We start from the raw sequence: 18004 nt of genomic DNA, 5'->3' as shown, positions 1-18004 counted from the left end.
TTATCACCTGAGACCGACTCCCGCCCTTTCGCTCATTCTCTCCCCCTGAGCTACTGTTCCCCCGTCTATCAGAATAGCCAGGGTAGGGTGCCCGGAGGAGTAAGGGGGCATTCAGGATTTCTAACTTGGAAGAAGTCTGAGAGTGGGCCAGGTATTGCACTTAAATGGCTTTGAGGGTGGGCAACACATCGCACTTGAACCCCCCTTGAGTGTAGGCAATGAGCTGCACTGGGATGGATTTGGGGGGTGGACAATGAGAGGCATTTAGATTGTTTGGAGCGGGGCAATGTATCATATTTTATGTATTTGAGGGTGGGCAATGTATTGCACTTGGACGGACCCGGGTTGGGACAGTGTATTCACTCCAGGATGAACACTGAGGGTGGGCAATATATTTGTATGGATGTTGAGGTTATGCAGTGTTTTGCACCTACATGGGGTTCAGGTGGTGGGCAATGTATAATGTATGACTAACATATGTATTCCTTTTGCACTCTGCCCGTTCAGATCTTAGCCGAATGCGCTGCCTCACTTCCGCACACACCTACTGCCACACATTAATCGAAAAAACACTTTGCAGAACACCTCTGCCATAACAATGCAGCTAACTTTGACAACAACAAATTCGAACTGTAGCTACACATATGATATCTATCCTCTTGCATACACACCCTAGCATACCTCACTCCGCCCAGCCATGTGCCAATAGACATGAGTAGCTAGCCAGGACTTTGTCATCCCTCGTAACCTCTAACTGCTTCATGCACAAATGCATTTTAACACCTCCTATTTTTCCATACTCTGAACTTCGATCCTTCCAAGGGCCTTCAACCTACAGCACGTTGGGACCACACCCATGGTGAAAGGCGCTATGCAAATGACGAAAATGAATGAGTATGAATGAATGAATGAATGAAAGAATGAAAAGATATGGCTGAATGATTAGTATGTTAAATTATGTGGGATTATATATAGCGCCCCTCTGCCATTTCCATGACCCTGTGGTGCTATATGGTTATTCAGACAGATGTTTACATAGGATCTTAGGACAGATGTTTTGGACTATGACAACTTTGAGTCCCATGCTCCATCACAATTAACTGTCTTGTACATGGCTTCTGGTAGTTGCAGTCCAAAACACCTGGAGAGCCAGAGTTTGCCGTCTTCTGTCCTAGGACTTTGGGAACTGCATTGGTTGGCAATTAGGGATATGGTTTTCTTTAAACTGTTGGCTATTGCACACTTTACGCTTTACTTGAGTCTTCAAGTCCGGTTCTTACGAGACAAATGCACTCCTTGTTTTCAGCATATCCATAGCACTGAATCCTAATGGGAGGTATTTACATTGTAAGTGGTTAGCCTGAAAACCTGGTCTGGCTCTTGAAAAAAAACGGACTTGGAGAACATTGCTTTACACTGTGGGTAAGGAAACTGGTGATTTAAAGACCATAATCACCTTCCCTTAATGCTCACTTACACTCATACTGAGTGACCAACACATACTACTTATGCTAGGGGAGGGAGGGAGAAAGTTGTTTTGCCTTCCAGGTCCAAGTCACTGCAATAAACGTGCTCCTACACTTCACGTATCCTAACAAAAGCTTGTCTGAGTCAGCAAGTGTTCTGGAATCGGCTGCCTTTGTTGCGGGGTGTGGGGGTGGGGTGTGTGTGTGTGTATTTTATCAATGCCCTGGATGCTAACTGTTGATTTGAATCTGCCCCCAGCTTTATCCTGACGGGTATCCTGAAAGCCTGCTGTCCAGCCTGGGAGCCATCATTTTCGAGTGCAATCCGAGTGATATCAAGAAATGGAACATCTCCTCGCCGGATACCATGGGAAGTTTATTAAGTGCGGGGCCGCCTAACAATCTAGTAAGTGGCTTTTAATGTGGACATGCCTAATGCGTGCAAGGAACAGTGGAGTACAAGTGGAAGAGTCTACTTGCACAGAGGGTTCTACATTGGTTTTTTGTTTTCAGTTTAATGGTGTGCACTTTATTCGTGCACTTTTGCCGGATATGTTTTTCACCGATTTTTTTTTATTTTTAAATGCCCCTCAAGACCCCCCTCTAGCCCACAGCCACAGCCCTTCACCCCCTTACCTCCCAACAACCTCCCACACACTACCCCATGCACAAATTAACATAAACATAAAAATGCATATGTAATAGATCGAATTCAAGCGAAAGTGCATGAATAAAGTGCACACAACTAAACTGGCAATAAAAAACAAGCGTTTTAAGGCACAGGGGAAGGGATAGTAGACATAGCAAGGTGTGCCAGGATAGTACTAAGCGTCTAGTGTGCCAGCTGAGCGTGGTCGGCAGTGGAGGCAGCAGTATTCTCACAGTGTTTACCCTGTGAAACCTTAAAATCAAATTTGCCCCGCAGAGCGTGGTGGAGAGCGTGGTGCAGAGTGTGGCAGCTGCGTGTGGTCAGCAGTGCGTCAAAGTGGGTCGGAGCCGGAAAGAGGTGTACTTGTGCTAAGCCTTCTACTTTCACTCTGTGTAAATGACAATTCCCCCCTCTTGCACAGCTCAAAGTAAGACTCTTTTTGGTCAAGCCGACAGTAGTTAAAAATAAACCACTCCTCCCTGACCTGGCTCCAGGCAGCACGGCTGACTGGAGACCCGCTCGCAGCCTCGCTCCTTCTGCCTAATCAGTTTACACGCACTTGGTGACTCTAAACCAATTGTGTCCCTTAGGTGTAAAATTTAGACGTGCAAAATGTCAAAAGGTCATGTGAAGCACCGGGGATGGACTCTGTTTTTAGGTCCGCAGAGAAACCAGCTCAAGAAAATCATATTCAAGACGGAAGAGTCGAGAGTAATGTGCCGTTAATAGTTACCACGGCGCAAGTCTACACAAACGTATATCAACATACATTAATCATGGTCCGGGATTTGGCAGAACGATCACTTCCCCAAACGCCAACTAACTCTACCCTTCAACTAAGGGCTACGTTGCTAAGTGGCCTGGAATACAAGTTGATGGCTGTAAATATACAGAAACAAATTAATGAATGCTTCCATGCATGAAAGTTCTGGAATCTGGGTGATGCATGGACTTCATTTCACCAAAATGCCAGGGGTGGCGGAGGTGACATCACACGACCCTTGACCTCTGATGATATCACAGGAAGTGATGCCATTTGACCCCACGCCGAAGTGATATCACGGGAAGCAATGGAACACGACCATTCACCCCTTCACAAAACAGGAAGTAGCATCACAGCATTGTTCCTAAGTACACTTGAAAAATATGGTTAAGATTTCACAATAATGTGATGTAGATTTCATACAAGAATGGATCGCCATATGTATCATTAAGATCAGTGTGTATAGGCCCATATTACCAGATTACTGTGAATGCTAGCAGACGTCCATGGCCAAATGACCAAATGACAATGATGTGTTATTATATAGCACTTACACTTCAGCACTGTATATAGAACAAATATACATACAATATCACCCAACCAGTGTTGGTACTGATTTATCGACCTCAGAAGGATGAAAGACCGAGTTGAGGTGTTTAAGAATAGACTAAATCAGCGGTTCACCCCGTAAAGTGTGCCTGAAATAAAACTTTAATGAGTCTAGCAATTATTGTATAGCATTCCAGAAAGAGAAATGATTTGGTATTTCCATTCTTTCTTATTTAGGGTCACTGCTGAAAGAGTTAGACTTGTGGAGCCGCTGACCTTTTTTAGATTTTTTTTAAGAGGCCTGAACAAGAAATCAAGCCACTCCAGAATCAGAGAGCCACATGCTGCTGGCCACATCCCAGACAGGACCCTGCTTGCATTAAAAAAAAAAAAACTTCTTATTTTTTTAGGGGTAGCAAGGGAGACCACAGGGGTAGCAAGGAGGATCTTAGGGGTAGCAGTTGCGACCCCTGGCAGCCCCTAAATGACATCCCTGGAATGATGCCGACCTTTTTGAAGCAGCCGACAACATTAATGCTAGCACAACTATACAAAAAGATGTTCTAGAAAGGAGCTCTTTGGTTTATTCATCCAGCCTAAGTCCGGGCTTCCATAAATCCTCTTTTCAACGGGCGAAAACAACATCTACTAAAGCCTTGAACTCCATAAAAGCTCTCTTGCTACATTCTGGACCGTCACCAACAGCAGAATCGATGGAAATGGAGCCACAACAAGCTAATACAGCAGAATCAACCGCCACTCTCTCCACTTTGAACATTGTATTAACATCATTAGTTAACGTATTTGAGATGTTAAACACAGAAGTCCAGGACCAATCGGTTTCACTGTTGGGGTTGTCCAAAGCAGCGAGCAATACCGAATCAGCCTTGGTTGGGTTAAAGACGGTATTAAATGAAACAATATTGGAAGCAATAAACGATCTGAAGGGGGAAGTTGTAAGACAAGAGAAAAGCGTTGGCGAGCTCCAGAAGGTGATCAAAGGGTCAATACCTATGAATAATCCTCCCATGTCGATAAATGAAAAAACAAATGGCGCAGCGATTAATCAGGCGCCGTGACGAGTGGAGGAAGACTTCAGTCCATCTTATTATTATGTAGATTTAGACGATACACCCCTATCTGAATCTGTTTTGGAGGAGTTCAGACACGCAGCTAATGAGTCATTGATACCTGAAGGCTCATTAGTTCATCTGTTGGAAGCGATACAAGAAACATCTCCGGAAATAACTGTTCCTCAAGAAGCTGTGTGCAGGAATCGGAAAAAAAGACAAAGGTAAAAGGAAAAAAGAATTAAATTATGACTAAGTGATGAGGCTCCATTTTGACCTCCCCAGCCCAATGCTTTACGATTGTGTGCCGGGACATTCAGTACTATAGAAGGGAGTTTGGGATCCCTTCTCAAATTGTACATATCATGGACATACCATACATGGCACAATGAGCCATTTGCATGAGCCATGAAAGAAGGAATGGTTGGAGATGTGGCATAGGTGCCTTTGTTGGGCTGGGCATGTTTGGAAAGGTGGAGCTTGTAATCGCCCACATGCTTGTATCCAGGTAAAAGACGAAGCCGATAAATCAGTTGGGTAATACGTCTAGCAAGCTATCCTAACTCCATGGGTCAAGATGGGAAATATTGGAAAAGGGGGACAGGCAGAGACATTGCCAGTCTCCGACAGGAAGGGCCATGTAGAGCAAGGAGCAGAGGTGTATGGAAGCGGAGGAGTTGGGATGGACTTGCATGGAGGACGGGTGCACGCACGGGGCCTCTCCGACCTATGGCAAAGGGGAGGTGCTGCGATGAGAGCCTGTGGACAAGCACGTGGTGCCATCAAAATAAAAGGACATCTTATATACAGGGAATACAAATGAAGGAACATTCAAAGAGAGGGGCATTATAATCTAACCACCTACGAATTGCCATCTATTTTGAAGGCCTAGAATCACCTCCCTTCTGTGTTTCACGTAAGCTCTTTTTGGACATTTTTAGGTACAGCAAAATCCCCCCCAAAAAACTAAAACCAGGAGTAGGAAAGTCAAAGGTTTTTGGGCTCTGAGGAGTATTCTTAGACATGATAATGACGTACACATTTACCTGTAATGCAAATAGGACTCCTTTGCGTCAACGCTCTGCTTTGTCTTATGGTTTTTTCCTTGGCTTTAAGAACAGAAGACAGGACAGCCCAACTTTTCTTCTTGATCAAACTTCCTTGACAAAACATGGAAGTCATTAACTCCCCAAACTGTAAGCATGAAGTATCAGAAAACCACATTATTAGGCATGGAGTTCAACTGTAACGTTGCCTCCTTCCCTGAAGAGACAGAAAGATATGCCTGGGATTCTCCAAACACTGGAAAGAACACTGGAAAGAAAGGAGTCCATGTCAAGAAGCGTATCTAGCACCTCCAGACAAGGTGGCACGGTGTCCAGTCAACTCGTCGAAAAAAAACTGGTCGACTGCAATTTGGTCGACGCAATTTGGTCGAAAACCAAATGGTCGAATTTTTTTTTTTATTTATATATTTATTTTTTGGGTTTTCGTTTAGTTAAAAAAGGGGTTTTTAGAGAAAAAAAGGGGGTTGGGGGGGACCCCCCCAAAAAAAAAAAAAAAACGGGTTAAAATAAAAAAATAAAAAAATTCGACCATTTGGTTTTCAATCAAATTGGTTCGACCATTTGTCTGGTCGACCAATTTTTTTCGACCAAATGACTGGCAACCGGTGGCACACGTATTGCGTACAAGCTCTGCGGAGAGAGGGGGCATCGTGGCATGCTTGTGGAGACTTCCATTACATATGACATGAGATTTCAATAAAGTCTTCCTTGAGGAGTCTCTATGCTCTTAAAGCGGTGGGAGAGGGTCTCGGAGGAGGAAGAGTGTGGCATATTGTGAAATATGTGTTTAGAGAGTCTTCCTCCGAATACAGATGAGTTCCCGAGGAGTCTGGGAACATTAAGGGCACCACTGTGAGTATAGTGGTAACCTCAAAAACATGTGGCATTGTAAATACCTCCTATTTTTGAATTAACACCTAACTATGAGCTGGGATCACATGTGACAATTACAGCTTGAGATACAGAGAAAGCACTACATGGGGTAAATAACCCATATTTACAGCATGTAGTATGTTTCTATGTACCCCATGATGTAAATATCCCATGCAGGCCAAACTCAATATTCAGGTAACCTTTTTAAAAATACGAGGTATTAAAATACCACTGGCCTCATTACAGGTCGGGCGTAAACCCGCTGCCACTGTTAATTCTGGACCGCCCGATCCCGAGTCCTGCAGGCGAGAGGTGATCTGCCTGCCAGGTCTGACCTGGCGGGTTGAACACCTCCCGCCTGAGGCAGACGTGGGAACACCGGCACCATCACGGGATGGTGCCGGTGTTTCCACTTACCCATTCCCATTGAGTCCTATGGGACTCAATGGGAATGGGGATTAACACCATTCCGCCTCCGTGACTCCCGGGACACCGGGGCTGTAATGCCCTGGTAATTCCGGGAGTCACGGAGGCGGAATGGTAATACGAGTCCAGCGGTAACTGAGGCGGTAAAACCACCTGGTTACCGCTGGACTCGTAATGAGGCCCCCACATGTTTTATTAACATTACTACCATGCTCATAAGAAGGCTCTTAGGTACTCATCGCATGCACCTGTACAGTGTTCATTCCCTTAGCAGAGAGGAGTAAAAAAAGAACACTCATTACCGACAAGCGGAAACCACTTGTTTGTGGTTTAACCTTTATGTTTTCAATTTTTCTTGTATGATCAATGTTCATGGGTTATGTCTCACGCTGCATGCATGTTCATGATGCTTTTCTATTGGTTATGTTGTAAACTTCACCATTAACAATGATTGTTAATGTTTTTTTTTGTGTTCTGGTTTCATAAATTCAAACTTACACAATTGTATTGAAGAAGAAAACAAGAATAAAGAAAAGTTTAAAAGATTACAAATGCATTACGAAATCATCCTTCTATAAAATTCATAGCATCTCATCACATTTTATCACAGCCCTACAATTATATCTAAAAACAAAATCAAGTAAAAAATACAAAACATGACTATCGTAAAATATTCCACTCATTTCATCCCAACTTTTGGTTATTGTCTACAAGAAGGTGCAAAGTGCTAAATGCATAATCTGTTATCATCAGATTTCGAGTCCATTTTACCACATGCAATTTTACCATTTCATCATAAGCCTTCGACTATTATCTATGAGAAAGTGCTGAATGCAAAGTACACAAACAATTGTCATCAAGTGGCTGCTCTATCATGTGTCATGTTTTCAAGGGTCATTCATGCATCTCAACGCTGCCAATACCCTGTCTGTATCCTTGCCCATAATTGCAATGGGTCATGGAGCAATCACTGGGGTGTACAGGGCCGGTAATGGCCCGCCAGCCAGACCTTGGATTGGCTCGATTGAAATAAAGGCCTCAGCAAGGGCTCAGACCCGTTACCGGTCTAGTACGCCCACCCCCCCTGAGCGGGGGTGAATGCTATTCATACCCTTGGGTGTGAATAGTTTACATTTTATGTATCTTTTACGGGGGATGGGCTCTTCACATGTGCACAAGTCCAATCGCCCATAGAAAAAATATGGCTACCATCATAGTAAAAAGGACTCAGTTTCTTTTCTATTTCCATGATGGCTGCAAGAGGGAGGAGTGCCTGCACCGGAGCACAACACCCCAGACCAGCTGGTAAGTGGGGAGGGAGGGTTGTCATTTTGATGCCAGTAATAACTTCAAAGTAATTAAGTACTTTGAGATGTTACTTCGATTATTATTTTTTTTTGATTGGTGGTCCTGACAAACCTCCAATCCCCTACAGTACTACCCCTACCCAAGCCCCCACCCCCTTTTTACTCCATTACCCACAACCCATTATATGTTTTCAAAGTATTTTCGAAGTAGTTACATCGGAGTAAATTACTTCAAAGTAATTACCGGCATTGTAACTATGGGATAGCCAGGCAGTGGGTGGGGAAAGGGAGCAGGATGTCTTCGGGGTGGCAGGGAGGATGGGGATGTGGGGAGGCAACAGGAAAAGTGTCCCTGTCGCCTCCCCACAATCGAGATGGCACCATCCGAGGCAGGGCCTCGGGTGGCTGGGAAAAGTGGGCAGTACACAGTGTTCTCGCCCACCTTTTCCAGCCACCTTATTGGCTGAGCATCCTTCTCCGGGTGCCCATATACATTCATGTCGTGTACAAAGAACTTGAAATATTTAAAACAATTTACATAGGTTTTGGGGCATTTAATCAACAGTTCTTTTAGGGACCCTGTAGAGTTATTGGCCTTCTAAATGTGACACATTGCGTTCTTCGGATGTCATCTTGTACCTACAATCTCCAGGGTCGGCAATAAATTGTGTCTTAGTCTGATCATTAATAGATTACTTCTCTTTGCAAACATTGTCATGACCATTGTTCATTGACGCTTCTCATGGTTTATCTTTCTTCTTGGGTCATCCCGTGCAAGCTATCCTTCATTCTAACACTGATATTCCAGAAAGTGCATTCATCACAGGACCGCTTCAGCTAATGTGTTGGCATATCACTCCTGATGTGGATGGGACTAACTTTACAGAAGTGCTCAACTCTCCCTGTGTGGTGTGAGCCGGCCCAAGGTTAGGATGGTGTGCGGCCTACCTAAAAGGGAAAGCAAAAAAACAAGTCAATCATCTCTCCTCAAGCACTAAACTGCTTTGCTGAGGAAATTAGAAGAAATACTTTAGAGAAAGGAAAAGGAAAAACTGAACTATGGTAACAAATAGTCTTTGGTATGACCAAAAAGCCAATGTGTTGCTAGGAAGCTGCTAAAATACAATGAAAAAGAGGGAGCTTCTCTGCTTTATTCCGCCCTCTTCCACATTCCCAATCACCGAAACTCTTCAATTCTAAAATCAAATAGCAGGGTATCATCAAAACATCAATTTGAGAATATCCCTGTATCCCTAGTGGACTGGTTTCAGCCACACATGTTCGTGCATTTGCATTCTTCAGGACGTAAACAGTGGCGTCACCAGGAATCAAATTTAGGAGCGGCACAGTGGGGGCCAAAGACAAATGAAGGGGGGGCACAGAAGAAAGTAGGTGGAGAACATGGTCACTGCTCGTCTTAGGTGGGGGGGCACAAGGAGGGACACAGGGTTCCACAGGGGGGGACCTGCCCCCCCCAAGTCCCCTCCCTAGCGACGCCACTGGACGTAAACCATCCTTCAGTCCAGTATTGGGACTCGGTTATTTGGGTCGTTGTGCAGATATGTTATTTACTGCAACGTGTTCCTCTGATCGAGCAGCGATGCTTAAACATTACGTTTTTGTGCTCACAATCTGTATTTCATGTGGGGGAGTATTGCATAGAGTTTCTAGTCCAAATCACAGAGTGTTAGGCCTGCATACAAATGTTTACTAAATTGAGCATCCAATCCAAAGCTGTTATCCAGAACATATTATTTGGAAAAAATAGCAATTGGTCATTGACATGGCTTCTTTGCTCATCAGACCCAGTGGATCAGGGTGCCCTAGAGTGACTGAGTCAGCTGTGGGCATTACCGAATGTATGTCAATGTATATGAATATCTTCTAGAGGGTGGAGAACCCTGCAGGGTGACTACATGATAACACCCTGCATCCAACCTGCTTCTGGGAAGCCTGCCAGCCTAGAGTAGCACCACGGTAAGGAACAAAGAGCCAGTCACAGGATATGATGGTGCAATCCAAATAAAACCTGTTCAGTCAGAAACCCACAAAAAACGTCAGTAAAAAAGACAACCTCTTGCTATGAAAACAGTGCATTTATTTCGCAACGGAAAGTGATCCCATTTTACATATCCCCCAGCTGAAGTGACTCAAATTAGGTAAATGTCCATTTCATGTGTTGCCCTACCATTAAACTTGAATGATAATACTATATTTGTATGTAGAATTATTTTGCCCGAGCACTCCTACTTGCTGCAATAGTAGGATTTGTTATGACCCAATTTCATTCTGATCAATGTATCCACCATGGAAGGATGAGTGGCTCTGCCGGCACTTTGGGCATGCAAACCTGCGTGCTGCAAGCTGACCACAGGCAGGCGACTCGTGCTTAAACTTGCTGAGCTAGCGTACCAGGTAAATACAACGATGGCTGTGCATGTATGAGCCCAATCACACAATGGTACCTGATGTCGTCTGTGAGATGAGTGACGTGCCCTGGCTTCCTTTGCCAACCACTATGAAAATATTAAGAGTTGGACTCTGATAGAAGCGATTCTGTCTGAGTATCAGATTATGTTAAGTCCCCCATGGAGTATTTTGCTGACTGCAGAGGGTCTCTTCAGAATGCAGTTGAGTCCCGCCGGTCGGAAAGTGGAAAGAAAGACAGCGTGCAATGAGATGGCTTGTGATAAAAATAAATAAATAAATAATAATATTGTATATAATAATAGTGATATGCCTGACTTCTATGCATAGCTTCACTCGAATGGATAGTCATTCTAGTGCCACTCTTTGTCAAAGAAGAATATTAAGAACTATTGAAGGATTAAAAAATGTGTTTTTTTAAATTGTTTTTAAGGTTTCAGAAATTATTGTCGCATACACTAATTCCGGACACCCAATAAATGCATCGGCTCTGAATGCCATTGGTCAATACGTGTGTCTCCTGAATGATGCTCAGCTCAACAGCATTGATCCTTCTGCTATCAGGTATGTTCCGCACTTCAGGGGAAATTGAACATGAAATGTGGAAATGAGTATGGCATGGCCTGATGCAGCCCTTTGAAGTGATTGAGAAGCTGGTCGCCAAAGCGAACGCATGTGTCTCTAGCTTGCCCAACTATTGTGTTTCAAAAACATCTTCTGTGTGCTATTTCACTGAGACCTTCAGCCAGGTGCATGCTGTGGACAGTGGCGTGCCCAGGGAGTGGCCTGGGGGGGCACGTGCTACCCCTGGAATATGAGTGGCCACCCGAGGTGCCACCCCATTATCCTAACCTATGATCATTAAACTTTAAACACAGAAATGTAAGAAACTAATATTAGTAATTAAACTAGATATGGGTAGTGAAGACTAATACTAAATGAATGCTATTCAGACATGTGTGTCTGTGCATTTGTACGCGTGTGTGTGCATGTGTGTGTGCGCGCGCGCGCTCGTGCATGCTCATATTTCATTCCACGCTACTTGGTCCACCCCAGTCAAAACAGTATGGACACACCACTGACTATGGGCTCATCATTCAGTAAGCTGTAATTCATTTATGTCGCAGGCAGGCCACTTGCAGTGAAAATAGAAAATCCTACTTTCTATTTCCATCATGGACGTGCTTTCTCAGTGTAGAAATAGAAAAAATACTTTTGTATTTCTATTGCAGTTGTGGCCACACGCGTTAAAAATTGATTCTCTCAGGGGAATAAAGAATGAAGGTGACAACACATTTTCCTTGTTTATTGAGTTTTTAAAGCACTGACCAACGAATATGTGTGGGGCACTTGGGAGGTGCTGTGGCTTCCCTAAAAAGATAAAATTCGAATTGTCTGTGCAGATTCCAGGACATGCAGGGCGCTAGCTGCTTCGTTACTGGAGCCCAATAGCACCATGTCAAAACAATTAGATTAATGAGGGGCGAGACAGACCTTGGGTTTTCACTAATGGTGATTAGTTAATCCCCCACTTAAGGCCTGTCTCTCTATCAGGTAAATGCCCTGCACTCCTCTACTTCCCCAACCTCGGATTGCCTCTTGGTGGATCACAAAACTCTCATGCCATGGCTCTGCAACCCAAGTGTGCTGGTGGGACTGGGATGAGTGACACTGCTTTAAATTACGCAGGTGTTTCACCAGCTACCACATCACCCCTTCCATCTGTGATCCAGTGTGGAGCCAAGTCACCTCCTCAGGTGGCAAGCTGGGTCAATGGTTCCCACATGCTCACTGATGCTTGGTGTGTCGGGCTACCCATATTAGTAGCAATGACCTAAGCCCCGTTGGGGTCTTTATCACCCAAGAATCTTTGTGCTGCAAGCAATAGTATGTGTTTTGCTTTTAGAGGAGGACCTGTCCACTTCATGGACCACTTCATGGACCTTGGTGGTCGACCCTTGCTCCTGCACGCTTGGATGCAGATTGCTCTTTACCACGCCCAGTTGGACAATGGTTCCCACATACTCAATGATGCTTGGTGTGCCAGGCTAGCCATATTAGTAGCAATGACCTAAGCCCCGTTGGGGCCTTTATCACCCAAGAATCTTTGTGCTGCAAGCAATAGTATGTGTTTTGCTTTTAGAGGAGGACCTGTCCACTTCATGGACCACTTCATGGACCTTGGTGGTCGACCCTTGCACCAGCACGCTTGGATGCAGATTGCTCTTTACCACGCCCAGTTGGACAATGGTTCCCACGTGCTAACTGATGCTTGGTGTGCCGGGCTAGCCATATTAGTAGCAATGACCTAAGCCCCTTTGGGGCCTTTATCACCCAACAATCTTTGTGCTGCAAGCAATAGTATGTTTTTAGTATGTTTTTTGCTTTTAGAGGAGGACCTGTCCACTTCATGGACCTTGGTGGTCGGCCCTTGAACCTGCACGTTTGGATGCAGATTGCTCTTTTCCACGCCCAGTTGGACAATGGTTGCTACATGTTCACTGATGCTTGGTGTGGCAGGCTAGCCATATTAGTCGCAATAACCTAAGCCCCTTTGGGCCATTATCACCCAAGAATCTTTGTGCTGAAAGCAATAGTATGTGTGTTGCTTTTAGAGGAGGAGCTGTCCACTTCATGGACCTTGGCGGTCAGCCCTTACACCTGCTGGTTTGGATGCAGATTGCTCTTTACCACTCCCAGTTGCACAATAGTTCCCACATGCTCACGGATGCTTGGTGTGCAAGGCTAGCCATATTAGTAGCAATGACGCAAGCCCTTTTGGGGCATTTATCACCCAAAAAGCTTTGTGCTGCAAGCAATAGTATGTGTTTTGCTTTTAGAGGAGGACCTGTCCACTTCATGGACCTTGGTGGTCAGCCCTTTCACCTGCACTCATGGATGCAGATCGCTCTTTACACTGCCCAGTTGGACATTTGTTCCCACGTGCTAACTGATGCTTGGTGTGGCGGGCTAGCCGTATCAGTCGCAATAACCTAAGCCCCTTTTGGGCCTTTATCACCGAAGAATCTTTGTGCTGCAAGCAATAGTATGTGTTTTGCTTTTAGAGGAGGACCTGTCCACTTCATGGACCTTGGTGGTCAGCCCTTTCACCTGCACTCATGGATGCAGATCGCTCTTTACACTGCCCAGTTGGACATTTGTTCCCACATGCTAACTGATGCTTGGTGTGGCGGGCTAGCCATATTAGTCGCAATAACCTAAGCCCCTTTTGGGCCTTTATCACCGAAGAATCTTTGTGCTGCAAGCAATAGTATGTGTTTTGCTTTTAGAGAAGGACCTGTTCACTTCATGGACCTTGGTGGTCGGCCCTTGCTCCTGCACGCTTGGATGCAGATTGCTTTTTAACCCACCTAGTTGAACAATGGTTCCCATATGCTCACTGATGCTTGGTGTGCCGGACTAGCCAAATTAGTAGCAATGTCCTAAGCCCCTTTGGGGCGTTTATCACCCAAGAATCTTTGTGCTGCAAGCAATAGTGTGTGTGTTTGCTTTTAGAGGAGGACCTGTCCACTTCATGGACCTTGGTGGTCGGCCCTTGCACCTGCACGCTTGGATGCAGATTGCTCTTTACTCCGCCCAGTTGCCCAATGGTTCCCACATGCTCACTGATGCTTGGCGTGCCGTGCTAGCCATATTAGTAGTAATGACTTAAGCCCCTTTGGGGCGTTTATCACACAAGAATCGTTCTGCTTCAAGCAATAGTATGTGTTTTGCTTTGTGTTTCTTCTACTCTTCTAGCTGTGCGTGTGCAAAGCATTAAATAATTTGCTGGCCTTTCTTTGACTATTCATTATCTTGGTAGCCACATTGCCATATAGCTGGAAGGTTCTACTTGATGTGGCACTACAGTGGTGGTTAAGGTGTCTTCTGCAGAGACATGTCGTACACAATTTTTCGTATGCTCTAATGTAACCAACTCATGATGAGAAAGAATACTTTTGGGGGAGCATGACTAGGGGGAAATAGCAGTTTACCGTGCTGTGGTCTTTGCATACAATGTACTTCATGAGCAATGCATGCACTTTGCTATAAAACTAAACAATAGTGAGTGTGTTTACAGTGGCAAATGAGGCATTTCTATAGAACACATGAGCCCAGAATTAACGTGTTTGTGCAAAAACCACAAAGCCTGCACAACTGAGCTAATTCCGTAGGCCAGGGGTGAGCGACTTGTGGCTCACCAGTCGTTTTGGACCACAACTCCCATTAGCCATAACCAACACAATCAATGGTGTGAAATCATGGGGTTTATTGTTAGAAACAACTGGCGAACCACTGACTAGATGAGGAAGGATCTGGTGTGCTGACAAAACACACTATCTCCACAAGAGAGGCCAACAGACTAATCCTGTGTCTACATCCCTAATCACGAAGGGAGCCATGAGTTCTGTTTATGATAATTGGACCATCTGCGTTCAGTAGAGAAAGACCTGGGGCCACTGGGGTGTCCCTCATGCTGGGGAAGGATCTGAAGCAAGGACACAGCCATTTAGAAAATAGTGCACATCTCACAATGAAATACAAAAAATGCACACATATCAAAGACTGAGGGCCCGATTCATGGAATTATTTGCATGGTAAATCAGTAATTTGAGTGCCAAACTGTGTGCAGAATCCTATATGTCGACTCATGGAATCGACTGCGTTGTACTTTTCTGTACTTTGCGGGGACTTTGCGCAGGCTCGGCATGTCTCTACGAGCGGCCGAGTGCCTTGAGCATGACACTATGCAGAATGTGGGCGTGGATGGAACAGATGCCAGGGAAGGGGCAGAACCCGGAAAATGAGGAAAATGAGGGCATTACGAGGGACGGCCCGCCCACTATTGCACAGAACGATACATATTCATGGATCCGACCACGCAACCTCTATGCAGGGAATTGGACACGCAAAGCCCTCATTCTATCCGCCACCCGAAGGCAGGCGTACAGACACTTGTGCATCGGATTCACTGCACAGAGGTAAGATTAGGTGTCAGATTTAGGAGTGTGTGCATGCAGTCGGGGTTCCGATCTAACTGAGGGGTGCGCATGCACAGTGTAGCAGAGTGCAGGAATGGTTTACGGGGGTTCGCACACAGATTTTCTGAGATTTACCGGAGTAACGATAAATCGTATTCATGTTGTTTTGGTGCCAGTAACAGTTATGGTGGACCCTGTGCAGGGTCCCCGAGATGCATGCCTGCTTGTGGGGAACCCACACAGTGATTTCAGGGTGCATGTATTCGTGTCTGGGAAGCACGCAAAGGTGGCTGTTTCTAGCTGTTTTTGCTTTGCGTGGGGGTGTGTCTTGGGAATTCTGGCCACGACTTGCGTATACAGTTACTTTGTGCACACAATTCCATGAATACGCAGAGCGTGTAGATAATATTCTGCGCACAGGCTCGCACAGAGTTGTTCTCCATGGGATTCTGAGGTATCTCTGTGCACTATTCAATGAATTAGGCCCTCAGTGTTCACTATAAAACATCCTTAAGATTAGGTACACTAGATGGGTTATTTGTTTGTACCTCTCTGTAGGACTAGACCACTAACTGCACATTTTCTGATTACCAGGAGTCCTTTGTATCCCAATTGAAGTTGGCATCTATCTAAATTGATCCATAACACAGAGCATCCGCTTGAGCTTGTCAGACTGGACATCCATTTGTGCAGGCGTTCTGGGCATGCACCTGCATGATCCTGAACAAAGGGTATTCCCTCTATTGTATCTGCCATAAGCCACATCCTCTTTTGGGTTCATTAAAATCACCAATTACTATTTCTTCGATTCCTTATATAGTGTGTGGCACACCCGGAGTGGACTTAATTGCTTCATGCAACACTGAGTCAGATGTTCTCTGTTACATTAAGAATAGTTGCAGATGTCAGCCCATCAGTGTCCATTATTACAGCTAAGCAGCCACTGTAATTGGTTAACACTATCTATCCCACAGCATCCGCTTCTCACAAAGTGTTTTCCATTGTGAGCTCATTCGCCATAAAAGCAAATGGAAACCTACATAAATCCGCTGCCAGATGGGAACGTTCATCCTGTGTGTGAGTTGATATCAGTCATGAAGGACGACCATCCCTGTATCTTATGTCTCGATGAAGGCGTGTTTTCTTCTCTTTAGACCATCAGAAAGTGCAGAATTCATACTCGGACCACCAACAGAAGCCTGCGTCCCATGCACCTCCTTTGCGAATCTAACTTTATCTCGCCATTCCGCGAGCTTGGTACGGAGGCTCTAACTGCCTGTACAATCTGCATTATGAGATTCCCTTTGCAGAGGCGTTGCAAAGTGGGAGATGAGCGGGCTATAGCCCCGGGTCCTTTCTCTGTAGCTCAGGGGCAACAACCGAACAAGCTAGCTAGCCCCGTGTCCCGACAGTCCAGACGCTAGCGTAGCCCTGGATCTTTTCCAGACCTAGCAACACCGCTGCCCTTTAGGATGTGTTTACACATAGGGCAAAGACTCTGTCTCTGGGTAAGCTTCCCTTTTTCCCCTGACCAACCTCTAATAGTGTTAGCGCTCCTAAAACAGGGCCTTTTCTAGGCTTGGGGAATTTCTACCCTCATGTGAGACCCTCTTCTTCAGAACCACTAACTTGGGCAATAGCCACCTACCACATAATAGAGCCCTCTGTTGTGGGCTCTAACGCATCAGTGGAATCCTGCATTCTATACTTGACTTTTGGTCTTCTCCTTGTTTCTAGCTCTCCAGCCCATTAGAGAGTGCGGAATGCAAGCTTGTACCGCCTGTGAAAGCCTGGATTCCAAGCTTCCCATTGCCATCATGAGGCGTACATACTGGGAACTGGGCAAGGAGACAGGGACCATTTGTATCATGGGAACCACCAGGTGGCGCTTCCCTTTCCCACCCCACGAGCTCTAATAGTGCCATAGCCCTTTCACTGGGCCCTAGTGTGTGCTAGGCGACCATCATCCTCATTAGAATGGCTCGCCTTTTGCTCGCGATCACTCACTTGTGTGATAGTTGCCTACCACAAAATAGAGCTCTTTGGTTCGGGTTCTGATGCTTCATTGAATATTTCTTTTATCGTCTTCCCTAGCTGTGATGCGAGGGGTCAGGGGTGCCCGCCTCTGCTGAATTTTTTTTCTTTTTTTAAACTTTGGTTTTATTAGCATTTTCTTATGGTTACAAACAGGGTCAATGCGGATATAAAAAAGCAAACAGTCTACTGACCCAAAAAACCCTTACCCCTCCCCCCCATCCTCTATCCCAACACCAACCCTCCCCCTCATACCCGCATTCGAACGAGAACTTTGATCTTGGGAGACTCTGAATGTTCTCTTCGTGTCCTGTACATAGGAGATGATGTGATTGGTGACCATTTTTGCCAGCTGAATTGAGGTTGCCATCCCCCGGGCAGTGGGCACGTG

General features: G+C 45.3%; 1 protein-coding gene across 1 annotated transcript in view; it reads left to right on the top strand.

The window, feature by feature from the left end:
- The window catches only part of LOC138569360 (otoancorin-like), a 209496-nt gene that overhangs the window by 169153 nt on the left and 22339 nt on the right, over window positions 1-18004 (top strand). The window contains exons 28-29 of the mRNA XM_069647277.1: window positions 1726-1872; window positions 11031-11161. Coding sequence (XP_069503378.1) covers window positions 1726-1872; window positions 11031-11161 — 278 coding nt within the window. The remainder of the gene's footprint in view (window positions 1-1725; window positions 1873-11030; window positions 11162-18004) is intronic.

The sequence above is a fragment of the Ambystoma mexicanum genome, chromosome 2q, assembly GCF_040938575.1.
Source record: "Ambystoma mexicanum isolate Mex_15411 chromosome 2q, UKY_AmexF1_1, whole genome shotgun sequence".
Classification (NCBI taxonomy): domain Eukaryota; kingdom Metazoa; phylum Chordata; class Amphibia; order Caudata; family Ambystomatidae; genus Ambystoma; species Ambystoma mexicanum.
Note: the sequence above shows the minus strand (reverse complement) of the source record. Positions and strands in the feature narration are given on the sequence as shown.